Source organism: Scardinius erythrophthalmus (genome assembly GCF_964197995.2).
Source record: "Scardinius erythrophthalmus genome assembly, chromosome: 2".
NCBI classification, from domain to species: domain Eukaryota; kingdom Metazoa; phylum Chordata; class Actinopteri; order Cypriniformes; family Leuciscidae; genus Scardinius; species Scardinius erythrophthalmus.
Window position 1 is genome coordinate 43,880,860 of NC_138222.1, and position 25,160 is coordinate 43,906,019.

The 25,160-nt window shown below is 39.1% G+C and overlaps 1 protein-coding gene across 4 annotated transcripts in view; it reads left to right on the forward strand.

The window, feature by feature from the left end:
• Positions 1-25,160, forward strand: part of rnf111 (ring finger protein 111) — a 47,950-nt gene that overhangs the window by 18,339 nt on the left and 4,451 nt on the right. For 2 of the 4 annotated variants that reach the window (XM_081353042.1, XM_081353044.1), the window contains exons 3-12: positions 714-840; positions 10,160-10,317; positions 14,897-15,106; positions 15,207-15,553; positions 17,634-17,883; positions 19,845-20,211; positions 20,947-21,072; positions 22,261-22,378; positions 22,798-22,878; positions 24,826-24,921. In XM_081353042.1, coding sequence (XP_081209168.1) covers positions 714-840; positions 10,160-10,317; positions 14,897-15,106; positions 15,207-15,553; positions 17,634-17,883; positions 19,845-20,211; positions 20,947-21,072; positions 22,261-22,378; positions 22,798-22,878; positions 24,826-24,921 — 1,880 coding nt within the window. Of the gene's footprint in view, positions 1-713; positions 841-10,159; positions 10,318-14,896; positions 15,107-15,206; positions 15,554-17,630; positions 17,884-19,844; positions 20,212-20,946; positions 21,073-22,260; positions 22,379-22,797; positions 22,879-24,825; positions 24,922-25,160 lie in introns of all 4 variants that reach the window. The other 2 variants (XM_081353041.1, XM_081353043.1) reach the window with 1 other exon arrangement.

Genomic DNA, 25,160 nt, shown 5'->3' on the forward strand with positions numbered 1-25,160 from the left:
CATTGATCAAAGGGCTCAGTCAATGCTTTGGCAAGATAACAATGTTTTTACCATGTAGTAAAGCTAAGTTCAAAGTCCAGTTTAAAGAAATTGTAAAAAGTGCACCAAACATATGTTTTGTTAGGGCAGTAATTTTGGCAGCCGCGAAATGGGCAGATTGTGTAATATGGCCCAGTGTGTATTGTAGAGGCAAAATAAGTAAGGATATTAAGTAAATAGGGATTTTTGCGTATGGCATCGAAATGGCCCTGCCTGCCCTGGAGTCAAAAAGTTTGAGAACCACTGCAGTGTATTCTTTATTATAGTTGTTGTTGTTTTCAAACACTGTCTATTATTAGTTTTGGAATTCTGTTTGGTGATATTAGTAACTCCGTGCTAAACAACAATGAATCATCCAATACAGATTTAGCATGTGCGGTAGCTTGCATTGTTGCATCAAATTATTTAATTTATTTTTATTTTACATTAAATCATTTTGAATTACAATTGTGCATTAAATGTACTATATAAAGAAACTTGCCTAGGCTAAATGTATAGCCTACTACTGGAAATAAAATGGGTAGTTTATGTATTGCTCAGCTACATCTCCTCATCTTCCTGTTCAGTATACATAATTGTGCTCTGAATCGTCTATATTTGCTCTTTACAAGTAGATTTCAGTGCACTGTTGCTTGAATGTTAGCATTAATGAGCTTATCCATGTTATCTATTAGGTGTCCTGGATGAGGACGTGGTTGTGATCGAAGCGACTCCTGCACCTGCAGTGCCTGCCAGTGAGGAGATCAACGTCACCTCCACGGACAGTGAAGTGGAGATCGTAACTGTTGGAGATGCCTTCAGGTGAGATTTCTCAAGTCATTGCTGCTGGATTTGAGCAAGTACTGTAATATTTGCAGAGAACAGCTGTTAAACGTCTGGTGAAGCAGATCTAAATATGTTCTTCATATGCCATTATATGAAACTCATCTGAACTGCACTGAGGTTCATGGCTGTTTACAGTTCTCTGAAATCCTCAGTGAGGAGCTATTGGTACCCCAGTCCAGATGGGAGGGCACATCTGGGTTTAGACATGAAGCTGGCAGTCTCCAGTGTTATGAAGGCATTCCACTAAGCTTCCAGCTGTTATTGTGTACTTTGAGGATGATCCCCATATCAGAGAGTACGCCCTCTCTTCCTTTCCTCTTTCTGTGTACCACAAGGTTCTCTCAGTTCCCTAAATTCTTTATTTTTTTTATTGTCTTATGACATGCAGGATGTTCTCACATTCTTGTGAAAGGAGTTTAGTACACTGCCTCTGCTTGAGTTCTGTAAAGATTTCCATTGAATTCACAGAAGAGCAGAAACTTTGTATATAGATTAAATTTGTTTTAAGCTTGCTACATGCCGTATCCATTTAATAAACTCTAAAGCCTGTGGTATTTTGACTTGGTTTGCCCAAACTATGTCAGACGGAGCTCTCAGCATGCCTTCCCTTTGAAATCTGATAGAAGCTCTAAACTCAATCACGTCTGATATGGTTTTGCTCGAACTGCGTCACCTCTTCCATTGCTTGATTTGGTTTTGGTGTCCCACATCACTCCTAATTGTTATTGAGGCGTCTGTTCCTAAGCCGAGAATAATTTCTTGATTCTATTACCTTTTTTAACGGCTGTCAGAAATAGTACCGGACGCCACCACACGCCTGCCAGCAAAGTCATTCAGTCAACCCCGTCGAATACAGAACTTTCGTCATTGAAGGCTGTGCGTTGGAGGTTGATCATGGTGGTGTTTTCTTTTGGAGGACCTGAATCGTTGAGACTTTAGAGTTGGATGAGTAATTCCTCAGGCTGTTTATTCACATGTTTGCACGTTTTATCCCATAGTGTTCACTAAAGCCCATAAACCTCTGTGACAGCATAATAAATAAGTCATTTTATGGTTGCCAGTTGTAATGCGTGCTGGCCTTCTTAGTGGACGTTCAGGATGTGCTGGTCACAGGAAAGCAGGCGGGCCTGTGAATTCGGACATACTACTCTTTTCACATACAGTTTTTCGCCTACTATACAGTAGGGAAGTAGGCATATTCAGACACCGCAAATGTCAAAATAAAATCCTTCAGAGTTCAATGTTCGCAATACATGTCATAAGTGATCCTTACCATAGATTTATCCTGCAGTGTACAGTGTATGCTAAGTATACGGTTAGCAGTATACTAGTATTCTATTCTGAACGTAACCAAAGTGTGAGACTCATGTGGCTCCGTTGGTTAATTCGCATGACAGGGATACCAGTGCTCCCTCTGTCCCTACAGGTGATGTGTGTGTGTGTGTGGTTTTCATGCCCCGCCTGCCGGCCATGTGCTTGTGTTTGGGTGTCGAAGCGCATCCTGCCGGAGAACCTTGAGAAAGTCTGACTTGCCTGCTGATTTTGCTGTCTAGGTATTAGGTTAGCCAATTATACAGTGAGCAGTTATTTATTATATATATATATATATATATATATATATATATATATATAGTTGCTTGTTTGTTTTTAGACTTTTCCCTCTTTCTCTTGAAATTTTTTTCCTCTGCACCAGATTCAGTAAGATCAGCTCACTCATGTATTTGCCTAAAGGTCATGAGGACTATTATCTCTGATCAAACAACAGCACTGGAATGCAGCTGGAATCATGTGGTCCTGCCGTTATATGGCTTTAGTGTGGAGAGTTAGGATGGGAGAGACAGATAGTGTGCAGGAATGTAGGCTAGTGTGTTTGTGACTGAATGCTGATCGGCTGACCATGTATCTGCTGTGCGCTGCGCTGTGCTGTGGTTTGGATTGAACTTCAGTGAAGGGGGAGGGAGAGGCTTTACAGCTCAGGAAAACATCACGTGGCCAAGGTCAGAGGAAAATGGGGGTCTTTTGTGAGTGCACGTTTGAGCAGGGTGATTGCGTAGTTTGTATTCACTGATATCCAGAGACATTGCACTTGTTATTTGAGATATAATGCAAATTATCAAATGCATAATCATTTAGAAAAGATTTTTCAATTTACAATTAATTATTTTAATATGGCAGATTCTCTGATTGTTCTATGGGACAGCTTTTCACTTTATCTTCCCTTCTGCTACATACTGTATATCATTTTTTTATTACACATTATATTAATGTGTAATATAATATGAGTACTAAATTCACTTAGCATTTAAAATGATTTTAGTTTTAACAGTTTTATTTATGTATTAATGTTTATGTATTTTAAATGTTGTTTTAAAATGTATTTAGACAAAATAGTATAGAATTGTTCACAGGGGTTGTTCATAAAGTAGGGCTTTCCACGATGTGGAAAACACGAAAGTAACTGCGGAATCCAGGCATAAAAATGGAATTTTATTAAACCTCAAAAACACTATTTAAAAAAGAACCCTGCATGTTCTGCGTGTCTCTGTGTGAATGAATGGCGCAGACGTGCGGTTTCATTTACCACACGCACTGAAGCACGCGTGACGCGCGATGCTTGAACTTCGTCCCCAGAGCCACTCTGAGAGTCACTCCATCAGCAGTTTACTGCTTCATCTGAAAAAGAATATCGTCATATGTCATAATTAAACACACAGATGCTGCGTTTCAATTCGCCTACTTATACTACACCCTAAAAGTATGTACTCTATTTGTGAAGAAAAAGTGCATACTTTTGAGTATGTAGCAGAAGAGTAGACAAGCTTTGGGACATACGATATATCAATATTAGCCTCCGGGGACTTCTGGCATTCTCTTTTCAACATATATGCTTTGGGACACACTTATTTTAATCTCACATACTGTTTAGGGTGGATAGCATGCACACTGAGACGCAGGGAGAGACTCAAAGGTCTTCACGGCAACCCGTCAAAATAAAAGTTCGGGTTAACTTGAAATTACAACAGAATTATATTACTGTTGATCAGTAGAATTTACCTACCTGCGTCTCAATGCAACAATAATACTAACACTAATAATAATAATAATAAAAACTTTATTTTTTAAGGAATAATCAAAAAATGTCTTCCATGTTTTAATTTTAACGTAAAGCTATTTTGTGCAGCACTTTGCTTGACACAAAAGGTATATTAATTTCATGATTAAAAGACTAATTAAATTTAATGTTTTATGCCTTCATTTGATTATCAGAAAAATTTAAATACACAACTATTGATTCTTAAATCATTGATTATTAAAATTGAATTAAACCATTAAAATAGAATCCAGAAAGCTTAAAACAGAAAACACAGAATTTGGTAAACAAAATGGAATTTGAGAAGAAAAAAATCGGATTTCCAGAAACTGGATGTGTGTTATGTAGCGAGAGTGGTCTCATTTAATCTTTCCCATCTCCCTGAGGTGCCTGGACTTGCAGCAGAATGCTGAGTGTGTTTCTCAGCTGGAGGAGGGGCTCTGGGTGTCTAAGGTCAGCTGGATGAGCAATGAAGCTCTTCCACTCAAAGATCCTTTGTTTATAGTGCATATGGAGAATGGTGAGGGAAAGTCTGAGTGTAAGAAATTAGAAATTGCATAGATTGACAGACTATTAATTCCTGGGGGTTTGGGTGGAGCTCACAATATGCACAAGCAGCTGTGGCTATTTTTATGTTGTTTGCATTATGCATTTAAATAGGACATTTGTATGTTTGCATTATGTATTTTAATTATTGTTCTTGTTGTCATCGTCATCTTGCCTGAAAATCTTTCTTTATCCCTGGAAAGCGAGATGCTATTCGATGGTTGTGCATGGTCACTTGCTTGGCTAGTAAGCAACTCCAACGACTCTTTCACCCCTCCCCCATTTCATCACAGCACATTGTCTTTAAATGCAGAAGCTTGCAAAACTTGGCAGACGTCTTCCCACACACACAGGCATCCTGAGGCATTTGACACATTTTGCATGGACTTCTGTCGTTTTGCATAAAGAAATGGCTGGCTGGCTATTAAGAAAGCCCAGTGAAGAAATGTCAACACTCCCTTTCAAATTCTGCACAGGGCCCCTCATCTGACCTTTACACCTTCAGGAATACGCTAGTGTTGATCCCGCCCACTGTAAGCTAGGGTAAGACTTACAAGAAGAATAATTCCAACAGTACGTTTGCAAACAAGGCACTGTGGAGTGTGAACAAAGATCTAAAATTCCTCAAGTTCCAAAATAATCCTACCTCCCCTCCCTCCTTAGTACCACCCTATCAGTTCCTGTGTTTACAGAGCCCGTCCTAACCATAGACTCAAAATGCCACGCTGGTGTAATTTACAAAATAATCCCAGACCTGCTTGTGGGTAATTAGAGGCAGGTCTCAGGTGATTTTTCTGTCTCAGTCTGTGATCCTGCCAATTAAAAAACAGTGTCACACACAGCCTCGGGTATTCCCAGCACCCACGCCTGATTTGACACTCTCAAAGCTTACTCAAGAACTTTGGGCCTTGGGTATTTTGGGCATGAATTTTTTTTTTTTATTATTATTTTTTTTATATACATTGATAGTTCTGTAACTAAAATTTAATTGGATGAGCCTTGTTTGAAGCCTCTGTAGAATAGCATGTATTTATACATATTTTAAAACACATGACCGCACACATGTTGACTAGAATGTCATGGGTTGCCATCTCTTATGCCCCTATAAGTGCCCCTATTATGCTTTTTCATAATATTACCTTTCATGCAGTGTGTAATATAGCTGTGAATGTAAAGTTTCAAAGATCAAAACGATAAAGTTATTGTCTCCCAAAGAGAGAATCGATTCTGAACTGCCGAAAAACGAGTCGTCAGTAATTCCAGTCTTACTTCCGTAACTTGCATACGGAGCAATGTAACAAATTTACATAATGCCCATGAATGATCTTCATTGGCTGATTGTGAACAACGTTTACTTTGGCCTGCCCTCAAACACTGTAGCTGGTTCATGTTGTCTACATGTCGAGAAGATGCTGTTTTCTACACTGCAAAAGAAAATTCTCTTTGTATACACTTCCAAAATTAGAGTCAGTGGTTAAAATTACCACGGCATTACTACAGCAATCTTTTGATTATGCTTTTCAAATCTCAGTGAGATCTAAATGGGATTTACAAAACACTTATCCATTAAAGATGGTTCAGTACCCACTTTATTTAGACCAACTTGCTCCTCAGAATCACATCCACAGGTATGATCAATTATTCATGTATATATTTTCTACCGGGTGTTCAAAATACGTAGTTTATATATTGTGAAGGTCTCCGGCTAACTCACATTATCACTGTCTTACTGAAATACTTCTGCTAATCAGTAGTGGCCTAGCCTGGCAAGCCAGACCTACATCAAGATGTTAGGTCTGGCAACTCACCATTGGCACGGCTCAATCCGATTGGGGTTAATGGGCAAAATCTATGTTTGCTGAATTGATTTTGCTTAAACTGCTTATGCCTTTTACCTTGTATAAAAATACTGTTATATGACCTAGATATTGACGGTTTATTAAGCATAATCGGTGTAAAATTGTGCATGTAAACGGACTCACTGAGGCGTTCTCAAGGAAACTGAATATTCTGGAGTCACTCCCCTGGTCTCAAGAGAATCCCTCAGCCCTCCAAGCCTGTTGGTAATCATTTTGTTTTGATGTTTTAATGATGCAATCTGTGGTTAACAGGCTCACCAGTGTTGGGTTGGGAAGCAGGGGGCTTCCCTACTCTCCAGACACAGGGGCTTGGGGCCGCTAAATCCCAGACTGGAGAACAACTCAATTCCCAGACACACACTGCTTTACGGCAACCAGGGCCGCTGCGCCCCTGCTATGGAATCAAATCCTCACAGAGGGGTAGAATTCCAAGAGTGATTACAGAATTCCAGAATAACTTATTTGGAATTTTGGAAAACCGCCATGTTGTTTAAACTCTTCAGAGGAAACTAAACTCTCCACATGATTTAACAGTAAAAAAAACTCACTGCTAAACATCACAATTTTTATATTATGTTATATACTGCATTTCAAATTTTTACAATTCATGTGAGGTTCTGGTAACTCTCAAAGACTACAATATAAGCTTTGTGTCATCCGTATATTTAGATCCAGTTTTGGTCTTTGACCGGAGCTGATCAGTTTTGTGCTCTCTGCGTGACCCGAATGGTGCATTCTTTTATTAAAGGTGCTCTAAGCGATCCCGGGAGTTGTAACTTCTTGTTGACATTCGAATTGTTGTCAAACAAAACGGAGGCTAGCTAGACCCTCCCTCCTCCTCATCCCGTCTCCTCCCTCCCTCCTCCTCCCCTCCCTTCGGGCATAAAGGAAAGTCAAAGTAGTCAGTCTCACTACAAACAAAGTTAAGTTTTACTGATACTTCATTCAGCGTGTAATGTCACCAAGTTAGATAAAGGGTTTTATATATTGCAGAACAGAATGCAGAAAAAGAGAAACACTATCTTAAAATCGTTTCGTCACCTGAGGTTGTAACTATAGCTCCCATACAAGGACGCAATAATAGCAAGATAATGTTAGCTTCGCGTTTCCCAGTGAGCATAAACAACGGCGGCGGCGTAAAGAAATTTAGTCAAAGTTGTCAATAGCCTATAAATGAACATTCAAATTCATAACAGTGGGTGAAAACAATCATTCACACAAATTGTCGCCCTACTGTGAATTTGCTTGATCATTACAATAGAGATTGATCGCTAGTTTCTAGAAACATATGTTGTATTCACCAAAGTTAATGCTGACTGCATAGTTCTAGCTAATTACATCATTGTGTTGGTTTGGTGAACATGAACGTCAGTTTAGAAAGAAAAATGGATTTACCTGTTCTGCAAAAACAGAGCAACTGAATGTCGGATCGGAAGCCCTTCTGCCGGCAGAGTTCTCGCCACCTTTAAAAGGTTTTTCTGATGTAAATTCGATACTTCGCGCGTTTCTAATCCTAGTCGCTCTTCTTTGCAATTTGTTCATCGGAACGTCTCTTTGGTCGTGTGTTGGCCATAATTTAAACTTCCCTCTTCATGCTTCTCTCTCCTCCACACCCCCTTCATGTGTACACGCACAACCCCCCAGACCCCACCCTCAAATACTTCTTGCCAGTGATTGGCTGGAGCACTGTTTGTTGTGTTTCGTGGTGCGGGTGAGCCCAGTTTGTTTTTGTTGCCGTTTGTGGAGCCTGTGGTGTCTAGAGAGACACGTTTTTTTAGAGTGTGTTCAGGGGACAAGCAGCTAGCGGATAGTGAGGAGATGTTTGCTGTATGTAGGGGTGCACCGATCCGATATTAGGATCGGATATCGGCCGCGATACTGATAAAATAGCTGGATCGGGGATCGGAAAAAATAACAGATCCACGGGCCGATCCATTTTTTTTTTTTTTTTTTTTTTTCGTCGTCGCAGCAGAACCTACGTCATTCGTCAGCTTCACGCGTGTCGCATGCTAGAAGCAACATGGAGCGAGCCAGAGGCCGTTTATCAATACCAAGTACGCAAACTTCGGACTTGCGTCCTCCTTGGTAGTTCGGACTTGCCAAGTTCGACTCAGGAGAACGAACTCCCGAGGACGAGAGGACGCGAGTCCGGTTATTCTGCAAATGGAACAGCAGCGTTCTTGATCGCGTCACTCAGCTCGCTCTGGCTACTCCGGTAATCTCTTTATGTATATTTTAGCCAACAATAAAACGAAGTATGTTATAAAACACCACTCTGCCTCTTTTCATTTAAATAAAAAAATCTTAAACATATTAATGGCCACATAAATGTGGTTCAGGCAAACGCGTACATTGATTATCTTTACTGCATATTTATAACAACACGAAATATAAAACACAACCCTGCTTCTTTTTGTTTTCATTTTTAAAAATATGAAACATAATGATCATTAAAACTGACATTTAAATTTGCCATTGCTGATTAAGTGAGCATTCAGGTCATGTTTGTGATGGTGGTGTGACACGTTTGACCAATACACAGTTTTTTTGTTTCCACCGCTACATTTAAATTTTTTTTTTTTTTACATTTATTTTAAGAAGTTTGATTATATTCTATTTTCGATTTGAATGCACAATTGTTTTTTAAATAAATAAGAATACAACACATTACATACATCTGTTATTTTGTCTTAGTTATGTTTAGTTAGTAAAGTCTGGTACCTTTAGTCTCTTCAAGGAAGGTATAAGGTGGAAGGTATACAGTTTATTATTAATTCAACTATAGTATCGGATCGGTATCGGGTATCGACAGATACACAAAGCCCAGGCATCGGTATCGGTATCGGGACTGAAAAAGTCGGATCGGTGCACCCCTAGCTGTATGTGACAAAAAATGTTTTGGCCTAAAAAACGTGTGGCATCGCTTAGAGCACCTTTAAAAACAAAATGAATTTAAAGCTGCCTTTGCTTAAATTCCTGTTGCTCAAAAAGTAAAGCACGGCACTAGCAACACCAGGTCATTGTTTCGATTAGTTTTAAAAATCACACCCGGATTCAAATACGGTTACGGTTACTGAACATATCTGAAGTTATGAACAAGCCTGTTTTTTATTTGTGAGAGAGCAGGATTAGCATTAAGCTGAGGCTGCATAAGAGAAAAACGCAGCTGTCTTAACACAGAAAGAAAAATAAGCAATTTGAAATAATCTTTGTGGAAGAATCGTGCATGTCATGGTATTCAAATTAGTGCTGTAATACCTGTGACTATAATGAAAGTTAATGACATCAGCCCTTGATAGAGGGCTTGCATTTCAGATCTTCCTGCACACAAACCCTCCCCTTTCCACCATACACAAGCTCTTCCCCTCCCTTCACACTGTTTACACCAAGGAGCTCAGGCTTTGAGGAGTAGCCCTCTTCTGGATTCTTGCTCAAGCAAAATACATTTTTATTGATGCATTCTCCTCAAAGGTCTTGGATCATGTGGCAGGTTTAGCCACATGATCCTATTGTTTATCTGTTGATTGCATGGTTTGTGTCAGGTTATGGTATGCGCTCTAGCTTTCATGTCAACTGGCTCTTATTTACATTCCAGCTAATGAAGTTGCTCCTATAATGCCCTGTTGCAGCTCACTAGAAACAACAAAAGTCCAAACCACAAACACAGGTCCACTCCATTTTGCTCTTGTCCTCAAACAGTCATTCACTTTTACCAGTCACATCAGATTGAGTTTTGCCATTGTTTTTAAATAGTTTTACAGTTATGTTAATGTGGACTGTCCTCTTGTGTGTTGTGCAGGCCGCGTTCGGTAGGGAGCCATGGCAGGATGCACTGGGGGCCCAGCTGTTCCCAGAGCCGAGCTCAAGAGGGACGTGGCCGTCATCGTCTGTCCACAGTCATCCAGCCACTCAGACAGAGCGCTGGAGAGGTAGTGGACCTCACCGTGGACGAGGACGGTGAGGAGACCTTTTCTATTCATATTCTTTTCGGAGATGTACAGAGCCCCACACATGATATGCAGGATATTAGAAAAATTAGATACAGTGGCCACAAATTAAGAATTTGTTCCCATGACTTAATTGTTTAGGAATTTATTCCCTTGTTTAGATAAATCGTATACTAATTTTTGTTTTAATTTAGTTATTTTGTTGCCACTTTAAATTAAATTCAGGGAACAAATTTGTGTAATGTGCCCATGATTTACTTAAAATGTGGGAATAAATTAATAATTGACTGAACGAATTCTTACTTCATGACAACAACAATACCTTGTTTTTTCCCCCTGCTTGTCAGGTGTGGAGCTCTGTATGAATCCACCAATATTAGAATTCTGGCTGATATGATAAACCGAGAATTGCAATATTATGCCAAATGTTAAACTGTTATTTTATCTAAAAAAGTTAACAATTAAACACTAAAAACTAAAATCATTTGTTTTAAATGCTACAAGTGAATATGCATTACAACATTATAATGTCCAAAATAGGGCTGGGACAACGCGTCGAGGTCATCGATGACGTCGACGCAAAAAATACGTTGACGCAAAATATGCGCATCGATTTGTCGACCTGTTTTTATTTCTCTAAAAAACGTTTGCAAAACGTTTACCTTATGTGCGCTGAATATACGCGATGGCCGGATCAACATTCTGTCCAACGTTATATAACCAATCCAGGGGTTTTTCTGCATTGATCTTTTTTTTTGGCGGCTGTCAAAGCCTTATTTGATCGGTGAGTGATGTAGAAATTAGAATAGAATGACTGCTGCGCCTGACAGGGCGCGTACGAGAGAGAGCCCCGGCCGCGCGCGCGCACTCACAGTCTTCAAACAACACGAGCGCTGCTTGCTCTCTCTCTCCCTCGTGCATATTAATCAAAATCATTAAACACGATAGAAAAAGGGCGAAACACCAAAGTTTCACGCGCGCTCGCGCACTCACAGTCTTCAAACTACACGAGCGCTGTCTTGCTCTCTCTCTCTCTCCCTCTCCCTTGTGCATATTAACCAAAATCATTAGACACGATAGAAAAAGGGCGGAACACCAAAGTTTCACGTGGAGCATTCGGAGATTTTTTTTTTCTCCACGACAGGCTGCTGGCTCCCACTGTTCATTTTTATTTATTTTTTGTTGGAAAAGCACTCTCTGTATTAGCTTAAAGCCCTCAAGTTTACATTGGTTACTGTATTCTTTCAATTGCTCTAAACAAGTATTTTGGGTGACCTTTTTTATTTTTTTTATTGAATGCTAGACATCAAGTTGTTGTTATTTTCATCTGAAAGAAGAACTTTTTTTCAGTAAGCTAGGCCCTATGTGTTCAGTAAGCTTGTTTCAGTAAGCTATGTGTTTTCAAGGCCTCAAGGTTTTATTGAATGCTATCTCTGACTAAGAATGCATTACTTTGCACTTGTATAGTCTTTTATTTTGTAATTTTAAGAGCAATAAACATATATTGCAATGTTAAGGAATTCATGTTTTTTCATTCAGATATGTAAATCAACATGTATAAATTGTTAGTAGTCAATTAATGGGGAGATAATCGAAATCGAATCGGCCAAGAAAAAATTAATCGTTAGATTAATCGATGCATCGAAAAAATAATCGCTAGATTAATCGTTTAAAAAAGAATAGTTTATTCCAGCCCTAGTCCAAAATGAAAAATCTATATTTTGAGACAGGCTAAAGATCATATTTAACAGTAATATGGTTTTTTTTATTAAGTATTAGATTTTAAATGAGTGATATGTGATCTTAAAGGTAATCTAAATGTAAAATTAATGGACATGGTCATGCACAATTAATTATTCAATATAGACTGATATCGAAACTAAAGCCTGGTTCACACGGCAGGATAATTAGGCCGATTTTAGCCCCGATTCACTCCTTCCGACAATCTTAAGGATGCTCAGATTATCGTAAAATAATCTGATCAGATATTCCTGCCATGTGTGGTGTGTTAAGACTGCTCTCGTCTGCTCGGAAGGACGTCGCCGCTCCGATCTCAAATCGGGGATATCCAACATGTTGGATTTATTTGGCCCGATTTCTTCTCGTGTGTGGTGTCCCCCGGGGACAAACAAGCAAGCAGCCTGTGGACTGTGGCGTGTAGCCAATCAGAAAGCGAGGTGACGAGGTGGCGAGGAAGCACCGGGGAAACAAAATGAAAACAGACGGTGGCATGGCGCACCAGAAAGTCTGGTGGACGTCGGAGATCATCGCCTTTTCTTTTGATAACGTTTTTTTTTTTTTTTTTGGTTAAAAACTAACTACAAACTATCGCCACTGCATCCTCTTCGTCCGCCATGATGGTTTACTCAGAAGTCACGTTTGATCTCGAGGGATTTTGCGAGATTTCCCGTCTGGCCTGGGAATGCTCGGGAGTCAAATCGGTTTGTGTGTGATGTTGATTTTGCCGTGTGGCTGCGCACCACACACTGTACGACCAAAACTGTTAGACCCGTGATTTTTTTATCCCCGTGTGTGGGGTCTCTCAGGTTTGGAAAATCGGCCGACAATTTTAAAATCGTCCCGTGTGAACCAGGCTTTAAATGCCTAATATTGGCAGATAACCAATATGGTACCAATGTATTGTGCATTCCTAATATTCTCCTTTGTGCCTTCTGTATCATTACCTCTCTCTCTCTCTTAGTTTGTGCTACTTCAGTCATAGATGTAGAGGAGTAAGAGTCTATGGATCCATGTGTTTTTCATGATCACTGGCTGCATCCAGCACTGAAAACCACCATCCATTCAGATTATCACCAGAGGCAGTTTAAAGGAGAAAGCAACAGGAATATAATATCCTCTCATTTTAGAACATAAAAAGGCCTTTCGAATGTTGTTCTGGTCATGACCTCTTCTCTTGCTAAAATTCAAATGCTCTATATACATGAGCTGCAAATCCAACTTTTAAAACACACATGCGTTGCGTAACCAAAACAAGTAAAAACAATCTGCTGTCCACTTTTGCTGAGCTCTGAAATCAAGGGAGAGATTATTTTGTGCCTGTCAGCCTTTTTTAGAAATGTAACAGGTTTGATGAGTATTTGATGAGCGACTCGGTGCTGTAGTGATGGTCTTCAGGTCTGGAACATAAAGGAGGGAATGAGAGTTAGATCACCCAGTTCAAAACTGCGTGGGTTTGGGAAATATTAGATGTCACATCTAATCTACTCATCTTTCACTGTGAGCGGTCCTCCCTCCCTCTCTCTCTCTTTGAGCTGTTTCTCTGTGTGTGAGGGGGAGGAGGAAAGAATCTGGTAGATTCGGGTAGTGTTGTTCAGCGCTGTGGATTTCAGTTTGACTGTGTGTTCAGGACCCCTTCGTAATGATTAAACTATATGGTTTCAGCATGCATAGCAGCATAAATAGCCTCTGCAGCTGCACAGCATTCTCTCACAAGACTGATGGACACCAAAAGCATCCCTTTTATTGTGTGCATAATTAGTTTAATTCTGATTTCATTTGCAGGCACCGTAATGAAGTCCGTCTGTTATGCAATCAGCCATTGGCTCCAAAGACTCAGAGAGAGCTACTATATGAACCAATTAAACTGCCATTCTGAATAAGGAAATAAAATCTTTGTAGTTTTATCTCATTAATCTGTGATATGCTCCCAAATCTCAAGGTTTGTCAAAGGAAAACTGGTTTACATTGTTTCACTTGATTTACTGTCATAAAGTGTCTCTTTGTTTGTCTCTTTTTCTCTGGGGGTCTGTAGCTGGTGGGCTGGTAAAAGAGCAGGCTGAGATATGATTGCATTTGCATTTCTTTTGATGGAGTGAGAAATTAATTTGCAAGAAAAAGCAGATGGATTACTCGCAATGGAATGTTAATGAGTAACTATCCTCATGGGCCACTATGTGAATAAAGTCTGTAAGTGTGAAAATGCACACGTACGCTGACACTGATGTTCTAGAGCTGGAGAAAACCATCTGCTCTCAGTTGCAAAAAACCCTTTAAGTTACGAAAACTCTTATTAAAACCCTTGTAATTATTATTAAAGGTATACTTAAATGGGATTTTGGGTACTAGCTTACTGAGAATTTGTCAAAAGTATGGAATCACAGATTTTACAATTCTGGCTGATACATAATGAATTTTCTTTAATCATTTAAAATAAAACACTCAAAAAACTGAAATTAGTCACATCATGCCATCAGAGGAATAATGTACATTTCAAAATATATTAAAATAGAAAACAGTATTTTATACTATAATATTTCACAATATTACTGTATTTTTGATCAAAGAAATGCAGCCTTGGTGAGCATTTTCAAGAACATTCTAAAAAAATTTACCAACTCCTAACTTTTTAATAGTGGTGTACATTTTGAGATTTGCTAAGAATGACATTTATCAGCCTTATTAAATCATTTTAAATCATCATTTATTAAAAATTAATTTGTTTAATGACTACGACTGTAATCTGGAAGTAAAAATATGGCAAATAAACATGAACAATTAAATATCTATTACTGATCAATACCGATAAATAAAAAATGTGTTTGTCTTTCTTTATGCTGTTCCATCTTCAGATCTCTCAGTCGTGCCAACCACTTCTAACAGCACACACCCACAGCTGGTAAGTTCTTCTTCTTCCCATAATGCCTGTACCTCACAATCGCCACAGGAGGGTCCTGGTCCCTCCAGTAGCTGCTCAGCGGCCGCCCCTGATAGCACACTGGCTGCTCAGAGCCACGGTGGAGTGCCAGGACCCAGCACCACCAACACCACTGCCAACGAAGGTAAAGTATCAAGACGCTGCTATCTAATAATTGACAGTGACATTGGTTACTGGCATGTTTGTGTTGATTTTTAATTCATGTGTTCTTTTGCCTCAATCAGATGACAGCAGAAGAAGCTTGTCGGGTGAGAACGGAGGTGTGGCGATGCCTAGGTTGCCCTCTTGTTGCCCCCAGCACTCCCCTTGCAGCGGGCCATCTTCAGGGCACCTCTCCCTGGGGCACACCCACTCAGGGTGCCTGCAGGGTGGGGCGACGCAGCAATCCGGCCCCCCGCAATCTGGCACCCAGCACTCCCACAGTCACCCGCACCACTTCCACCATCACCACCATGCCAACCCGGTCCCTTCTTCCTTAGCCTTCCCAGAGTCCAGCTGCCCTCTGGAAAGGCCCACTGCCATGCCTGCACCCTGTGGAGGGGTGAGCAGCAGCAACCAGTACCATGACCAGGTACCTTCATACCTGCATGTCAGCTTCTTGAGAACCTTGTATGTCAATATAGGAGAAAGCGAGGCTATAATAAGCTTCTGTAGCAGTTGATACCGAAACCCATAATTCTAGTTCTTATTTCCTTGTCTTCAATGTTAATTGTGTGTGTGCATGAATTAAACTCTTTTTGCTTCATAAATTTAGGGGGAAAAGTGTTTTGCTTCATAAATTGAGGGGGGAATAATCAAAATAACACGATGACTGTGCAAAGCATAATGTCCGTATTGTTGACAAAACCCGTCTGTTTTTCATTTTACACATGGCTTTCATTTAACAGCATATGTTTTTGTTTGGAATTATTCTTCCTTCATGAACTACTAAATCACCCTTCATGTTTTGACGATGAAAAGGCAAATGCACCTTTATGAAAAAGGTATTCTTCTGAAGCTGAGCTTTTCCACAGGGGAGTTTGTTTGAGGCCATCCTCTCAGTCTTGTTGAATAATTCACACTGAACTAATTGTCTTGGCTGCTGAATTCTATTATTTACCAGCATAGAGGAGTGTTGTGTGTGCATGAGTATGTTTGAGTAAGTGTTTGAGTAAGTTTTTGAGTGTCAAGAAAAGAAAAGTTGTGTATGATTTTTGTTGTTGTTGTTGTTGTTGCTTATGCCGTAACGCTGTCTCAATGCATGCTTGGCTAGCATGAAAAGAGGTTCTATGCTGAATGCATTCAGCGAAAGACTGTGGCCTTTGATGGGGGCACTGAGCAGTAATCGCCGTTAGCGAGTCATCAAATATGCGCAGACTGGGGGCGCTAGCGAAGCGAGGTGATGTCAGGCATGTTTTATACATCAAAGTTTGTAAAGGATTAGGTTTGGGGTGAATGCCCTCATTTCGAGAGGAATTTAATACTGTTTTGGTTTTTATCCATGTAATTTCTTTGGCTAGTGACATTTTTAAAGATATGGACCTGATTTGTGTATTTTTTGAAGTATGTGGAAGATATTATTTTGAGATATGCAGCTCATATTTAGTGGTACTTGCTATTAAGATTGCTAGTTCTTCAACAAACCCCTTAACTCTACACATTAAACTTTAGATAGGTGAATGAGAGAGTACAAATCAGCCACAAAAATGAAAAGCGAGACAAATCTCATGTTATCTGAGCATGTACATGTCTGCTGCAGACTTAACTTTGCATACTTTAAAGGTGTTGTAAGAGATGTTAGTCATTCTGGAGCTTCTTAACTTTTTCCACAACCCTGTCCTTTAAAGATATTTCGGTACCGTTGTTGTAATCAGAGGTGGAGCAGAAGAGCAGTAGCACATCATTTCAGTGTTGTTAAAGTTGTGGAATAAACTGACAACTCCTTATGAAGCTAAATGTTGTGCATAGCTTTAATAATCCTTTTCAACTAACAGTCACATTCTTGCAGCCCATATATGACGCGTGTTATTTCCCAGGTAATATGGAGTGCAACCCTATTAAAATCTCGCTTATAGCACATTTAAGAAAATTGTCAATTGTAGTGTTATGTCAGACAGTAGTTTAGTTTATGTAAATAAAGCAGCAAATGCTGAACTCTTAACCATTTCAGGATTTGTCAGCTATCATTTATTGTCCTCTAGTGCCATTTTATCAACATTTCATCAGAACAGCTAAAAAAGCTGAAAACGACCAATATTTCCTTCAGTCTGGCACAAGCAGTTGGCAGCGCATCAGGATTTCATATGGAGATAAAATAATGCCCCTGAAACTTAAATGACACATATAGTAAAATAAAAATATTTTGTTGAAAAAAAAAAATCCGTAATAAAATATGCAAAGTCAAGTCTGTAGCAGGTTGGCCACATGTTCAGATGTGAAATTCATCTCTTGACTTTGCTTGTTTTTGCATCTACTATTAGTTTCTATTAAAAATCAGTTCTGTACGCTCTAGCAACCACCCTGAACACCCTTGCAACCCCAAACACATTTATATTTTCCGTCCGATTCAGTTTATCAGCCATACGCTTACGGGACAGATGTTTTTGTTCTAATGTATCACAGTTGTCACTGAATTAACTGCTGGTTTCTGTCTTCCCTGTCTGTCTCAGCAGACTCTGCCGGTGGATCTCAGTAGCAGTGCAGTGCGTAGCAGTGGATCCGGCAGCACAGGGTTCCACGGCACATCTGCCTTCGACCCCTGCTGTCCAGGCTCCGCCTCCCGCCCACCTGCTTTCGTTTCCCAGGCTGCACCTGGACCCAGCCAGCAGACTGTGGCCGACTCGTTCAGCTCAGCCATAGTCGCCCAGCCTCAGCCCCAACCTCCTCAGCTCTCTTCCTGCAGGCACTACATGCACCCCCCTTGTACGTACTTTTACCGTAATTTCTTAATCATATCGATCCAATATTAATGATCCAATGCTGATTTAGGGGTGAAATGGTTCCGGTTTCATCTCCTGTATAACAGTTCTTCTGAAAACAAAAATTTGAATTATAATTTATATATTTTGTTAGACAGTAAAATTTATATGTAATTTAACAGTGTGCTGCTTTTTGGTGAACCATATAGCTTAATGCATTTAAAAGTTTAACTAAATACATAAACATTACAGCATTCAGATAATTAATGGTTGATCACAGTGTTAAATTTTTTATTGTATTGACTGCAAATAATCTAATATTTACATCCCTAATGCCAATCTACCAAAGTATTTACCGAATCAATAGGAGACTGCAGGACAATGATACATCCTGGACCTGGAGAAATTCAAACCGTTGCACCCCAAATTTATTGGATGTTCTAAATAGTAGGGATGCACCGAATATTCGGCCACCGAAAATTTTCGGCCGAAAATGGCCCAAAAGTGCATTTTCGGTTTTCGGCCGAAAGACTTTTATCACCGAAACAATACGACCGAAATGTAGTGATGACGCAAACAGCCGATACCGCGACCTACGTGCTTGTTTGAACTTGCAACATATCTGCGGTGTGGACGTATTTCTATATATATGAGAGTGACCCACAGACAGCGATTTTCAAAACACAGACATCCCAAACAGACATCGTATTCGTATTGATAGCGGTTCCCTGATGCCCGCAAATTAGTTTCCCGGAATCGCGAGCGAGCATTTGTAGCGCGCGCGGTAGAGAGAGGGAGCGAGAGACCTTGCGTGTGTGTGCAGAGCAGCCGTCATTTCTCAGAGGTGTGTGTGTTTACCTTAGCTGTTTATGGTTTTTGCAGCTCACGTCCATGAGCATATAGCTGCAGATATTATTATGGGCTGTGGCAGTATTGACCTAAATGCACTTTGTTTTTATGAGAGAAATTTCATTTTTAAACCTTTCTGCAGGCCAGTATACTTTTACATTATAATTGAATGTACACATGAGTGGGGTCAAGTTAAACATTTAATTTTATACTTTGCAATGTGCTAAATAAATATTTGCATACAATTTTAATTGATTTATTCTTTGAAACTTTAATATTAATTTATGCAATTGCAATGCCTTGATTTTAGTAAAGTTAGTACACAGTCATAGCCATAAATGCGATGGTACTAATAATTGGCATAATTTCTTTCGGTGTTTCGGTTTTCGGTTTTCGGCCTTGGCTTCCTCTTTTTTCGGTTTTCGGTTTCGGCCAAGAATTTTCATTTCGGTGCATCCCTACTAAATAGAAGACAATAAACTAAAAATCGATGTGAAATGATGCTGGTGTGTTGTGTTCTGTTGTGTTGTGTGAGTGTGAATGTGAAGATTCTGCGATGCTGGCGCCTGTGCTTTATGGTAATTAGATGAAACACCTGATGTTTAATGTGTTAAGTGCTGCAGGTAGTGTGCCCAGCAGTCCCACTTAATTGCCGATTCTGCTCACAATAGCGTTGTGTGGAATATAAATGAGCGTGGCAGGGCTCCCTGGTGGGCCTGAATTTAGTGGAGTAATTGCCACTCACAGCTCACTGGAGCACCTGTTTGCACACTCTCCTGTTCTCCCTCTATATTTATCTCCTGTATCTCGCGGTCATTATTTTTCTTTGTTTTTCTTTACTTTCTCCCTCATTCCCTTCAGTCCGTCAAATCCTTAGCAAACAGTACAACTCGTTCGCTCCAGGGTAATCACACTTACACGGGCCATATCCAGGCCATCGTGAAGTTCCCATGAAACTTCCATCCTCTTAATAGTTATCATCAACACAGTTCATTGTTTTTGATGCATTTTTTAACAGACATTTATGCCAGATTTGTATCATCCAGGACGAAAAGAACAGGAAAAGGAGATTATGTTCTGCCATTTATACTAACGTTTATGCTTTTTCTCTACCAGATGGCCCTCTGCCACGCCCCCTGCACCACCAGTCCTCCTCCTCTTGTCCTCACTCCCATGGCAATGCCCCTCCCCCTCAACAGCCGCCTCCGCAGGGTGATTATGTCATCCCACACCCCGTCCTCCCCTTCCACACCCCCCTGCCTTCTCACGGCCCGGGCCACTCGGTGCCCCCTGCTCCTCCACCCTCCCTGCCTGCCCACCATCTACCAGGCTCCAGTGCCCCTCTGTCTCAGCATCTTCCCCCTGAGCACCAGGCACTGCAGCACCTGCCCGTTCTGGGCCCAAACCCTGTCCAGAGGCTCCACCAGCACGACATACTGCAGAGGATGGAGGTTCAGAGACGCAGAATGATGCAGCACCCGACGTGAGTCGCTGTGTGATTCCTGTTTTATGATATTTGTTTTACTTTTGTTTTTAACTCAAGTGTTTCATTATGATGCTGTTTTGTAATGCTATACTATGGTTCAAAAGTTTTTTGTTCAGCAAGATTTCGAAAATCTCTTCTGCACACCAAAGCTACATTTGACTTGATCAGAAATACACCTATATATACCTATTTTATTACATTTTAAAATGCAATTTATTCCCGCAATGGCAAAGATGAATTTCCAGCAAGTTAGTGTTTAGTGTCAAATGATCCTTCAGAAATCATTCTAATATGCTGATTTGGTGCTCAAGAAACATTTCTTAGTATTAATGTTGAAAACAGGTGTGCTGCTTAATATTTTTGTGGAAACAGTGATGTTTTTTTTTTTTCAGGATTCTTGGATGAATAGAAAATTAAAGAAAACAGTGTTTATTTGAAATAGAAAACTTTACTGTCACTTTTTATCAATTGAATGTGTCCTTACTGAATAAAAGTATTCATTTCTTTAAAAAAAAGTCTTACCCCAAACTTTTGAACGGTAGCCTTACCATTACAGGTGATTTTTTTTTTTTTTTTTTTTTTTTTTTTTTTGTCATACCACCCACCTCTAATCTCAAAGATTTGTGTAACTAAAATAATCTAAAACTTTAAATAAGGTGATTTGCTAATGCCTTGCAAATGGTTTCCTGCTTTGTCTTTTTATGTAACTAATTGTATTCCTTCTTCCTTAAGGCGAGCACATGAGAGACCCCCGCCACATCCCCATAGAATGCATCCTAACTACGGTCACGGGCATCACATTCACGTCCCACAAACTATGTCATCGCACCCTCGGCAGGCTGACCAGAGGACCACATGGTAGAGTATTTTTAAAAAGTAGAATGTTTCTCTGAATTAATGTTTCAGATGGTTTGGGGCCATTGGTTCCCTTAGGAGTTTCCAGATTATGCTTACAAAATCAGGATTTATGATTAAAACTGAACATCTCTGTAATATCATGATTAGGGCTGCACGATAGGCCTATATCGTTTTAGCAGCGATATCGCGATGTGTGCATCTGCGATAGTCACATCAGAGGATGTACGATGTCAAGTATTGGGATCGTAGTTGATCTGGATGTACCAAGCACCACGGTTCGAAACACACATGATTCTTAGATTAATTACAAAGTTTAACCATCATAGAGAGAAAGTTAATCATTTGTTCAATCACGTGTTTTAGGTCCTGTCATTTTAAACATTCAAGCGATTTTAAACCATTTTAGTGCAAGAAGACTTGAAAGAGATCTCATTTCAGAAGTCGTACGCTGTTTTCTGTGATAGCACACAGAGTCTATTTGTGCTTGAACAGACACATACATGCCTAATTATGTCAAAATGCCCATGTCGGTAGGTATTCTTGTAAACACAGCCGCTTATGGCCTATGTGAACGTAAACAGTTGAGAAAGAAAACGGATGCGTATCACTATATTGGATACGTTTATTCGGTATTAAAGTGACAGCAGCCCAATATTCCTGCTGCTGTCTGTCATTAATGTTAATCAAACAGCAATAGACAAAGAAAATATCACTTTTATAGCTTTAAAAAAGATTAATTACATTTACTTTATAAATTGAAGACTATGCAGTGTAATTTTACACTTAATTATTATATTTCTGTTACACTTACCTGAAAAACAAAGCCCTGTTCATTTCATTTGTATCTTTGTTCTATTGTATTTATCTATGCTTGTAATGTTTATTAATTTCTATGCAGATTCACTCCCCTACAAAATCACCATAATCATTCTAGAATGATTTATTATTTCCAAATAGAGCTATTCAAGTCATCTGGTGACATTTATTTTCATATCGCAATATATATATATATATATATATATATATATATATATATATATATAGCCAAAAAACTAAATATCTCAATGTTCGTTTTTTCCAATATCGTGCAGCCCTAACCATGATCTGTTAGTCATGATGTTGGTTTCAAACAATATATTGTTCACTGATTTAGCATGCTGGTTGTTTTTGTTCTTCTTGCTGTTTTAGGGAGCTGGGCATTGAAGCTGGTGTTACTGTAGCTCCCTACCCTTCAGGACACCTGCACCCGCATCTGCCTCACTATCACCCTCCACCCAGACTGCACCATTTCCCCATCCAGCTGATGGTGAGTCCTTTCTCCACCCTCCATCAGCTGAAATGTATGCGTACATTAGCATGAATAAAAAAGCCCTGATTTGCTCTCAGGTATGGCACAGATTAATGGCGGCAGCCCCAAGCCGTGTATCCGCAGCATCTGTTATTACAGGGGGATGTGTACGGGTGCATGAATTATGCATCACAAGTTTTAATGGAAGCTCATTGGACATTTCAAGTGTGAAATTTGCATTTGATTTATTTGAAAGACTAAAATTACTTTTGAATCATATAGAGTGACATGCACGCACAGATGTGTGAAACATTTCTAATGCCTTTCATAAATATCAGAGCCCAAATTGCAGGTGTTTTTTACTAAAATAGTTAGTGTCCTTTCGGTCTGTTTTCCCATTAGGTGCCATCACAATTTCATGTTTTTGTTTCCTTCAGCACACTGGCTCAATGCCTGAAGTGACATATCCACATATTCGCTACATCTCCTCCAGAATGACTTTTGGCCGCACATATGAGGTAAGATCTGGAACATGGACCAAAATCATTGGTGATCTAAAGTTTCTTCCTTTCTAGAACAAAACACATTCCTTGAAGAATGCATAGAAAAATAATTTATATATGTAATTTATTTTTATACCACATAGATATACCAAATACTTTATTTTTCTTATGCATTCTTCATGTATGTGGTATAAAAATAAATGTGTGTGTATGTATGTATATATATATATATATATATGTATATATATATATGTATATATATATATATATGTATATATGTATATATATATGTATATATGTATATATATATATATATATATGTATATATGTATATATGTATATATATATATATATATATATATATGTATATATATATGTGTATATATATATGTATATATATATATATATATATATATATATATATATATATATATATATATATATATATATATATATATATATATATATATATATATATATATATGTATATATATATATGTATATATATATATATGTATATATATATATGTATATATATATATATATGTATATATATATATGTATATATATATATATGTATATATATATATATATGTATATATGTATATATGTATATGTATATGTATGTATATGTATATATATATATGTATATATGTATATATATATATATATATATATATATATATATATATATATATATATATATATATTATTTTCCCCCCAAAGTCCTATACCAATATTGGCGCTTTTCCACTACACAGTAACAGCTCGGCTCGGCTCGGCTCGACTCGACTCGCCTTTGTTTGGTTTTCCACTGTGTAAAAGTTGTACCTGTACCTGCTTCCAGGTACTTTTTTTCGTACCACCTCCAGCGAGGTTCTAAGCGAGCTGAGGCGATACTAAAATGGGACGTGAAAACACGGCAGACTGCTGATTGGTCAGAGAGAATCGTCACTATTCACTGCGTCATCATTGCACGCGCCAGACGGAGTATCCTGAATAAAAAACAGCAAAAACAAAAACATCCAAAAACAGCATACACTCGATTTCCTCCATTGTCCTGTGTGTGTGGGTAGCGGGTGTGTGTCGCATAGAAGATTAATTCACGGCAGTTTCCTGCGGCGTCGCTATGATGACTGGGTACTATTGTGGAGGTACTATCTGCAATGGAAAACAGAGCGAAAAGCAAGACGAGGCGAGTCGAGTTGAGCTGGTACTGGTAATGGAAAAGCGCCATATGTGTTATCATGACTAATGTCATATTTCGTTAATCTTTTAGTTTTTAATGACCTTTTTCCCCATTCTCACTGATCTTCAGAAGTGTGTGTGTCTTTAAGAAACGCCCCCTTTCTGTGTAAAAAGATCTGAGCGTTTTTTTGGTTCCGCTCACTCATAGGCTGAGAGTTTGAATTATTTTTAACTCCCCCCATCCTTCAATAACAACCTCTTTGCACAGCCTGCATTACATTTTGATATATTCACAGCACAATCCACTCCACTTGGACTGTTAAAAATAAAGATCAAATTTAAAATAATCTCCCTTCTAAAAGTGGGATTCTTAAGTTAGAAATGTAGACACACATCAGCTGCTACACACACGAGGTTCACAGACTTTCACATTAGTGGGAATTGGTTATTGGTAGTTCTTAACCAGTTAACCATCACACACCCTTAACCAATGCAATTGCGTACACTTATTTACAACACACACTTACAAAAACCTTTCTTCTCTGTTTCTTCTCTTCTCTAGCTTGCTTCCTAAATAAACTTGGCTTTGTATATTACGAATATTTTTGGCTCTTTGACAAATTGCTTTTGCTCTCTTGTAAGTCGCTTTGGATAAAAGCATCTGCTGAATACATAAATGTAGATGTTCTGATGTTTAACCTCACAGTGATGAAGAATTCCTCATGACGTGACCCGTTTAAAATCAGCAATGTAACCAGTAGTGTGTTTTAACAGGATCTGCTGCATTTAGAAGAGCGACTGGGGACTGTGAACCGAGGGGCCTCTCAGGGAACCATAGAGAGGTGCACCTACCCACACAAATACAAAAAGGTGAGAACACTTACAAACATTAGTGTTTTATGTGAGGTGGTCAAAATAACGTCCTGTTTGGTGATAATGGACAGACAGTCTGCAAAAAGACTCTGAGGATATAATGTAGGGGCATCCTGTTAGACACACACAAAAAAAAAAAAAAAAAACTTCACCAGGAGCCTAATATCAGAAGTTTTGTGTCATCACCCAGTCCTTTTATTGTCAACAGCTGCATAGTGTAGACCTTTGAAATGTCA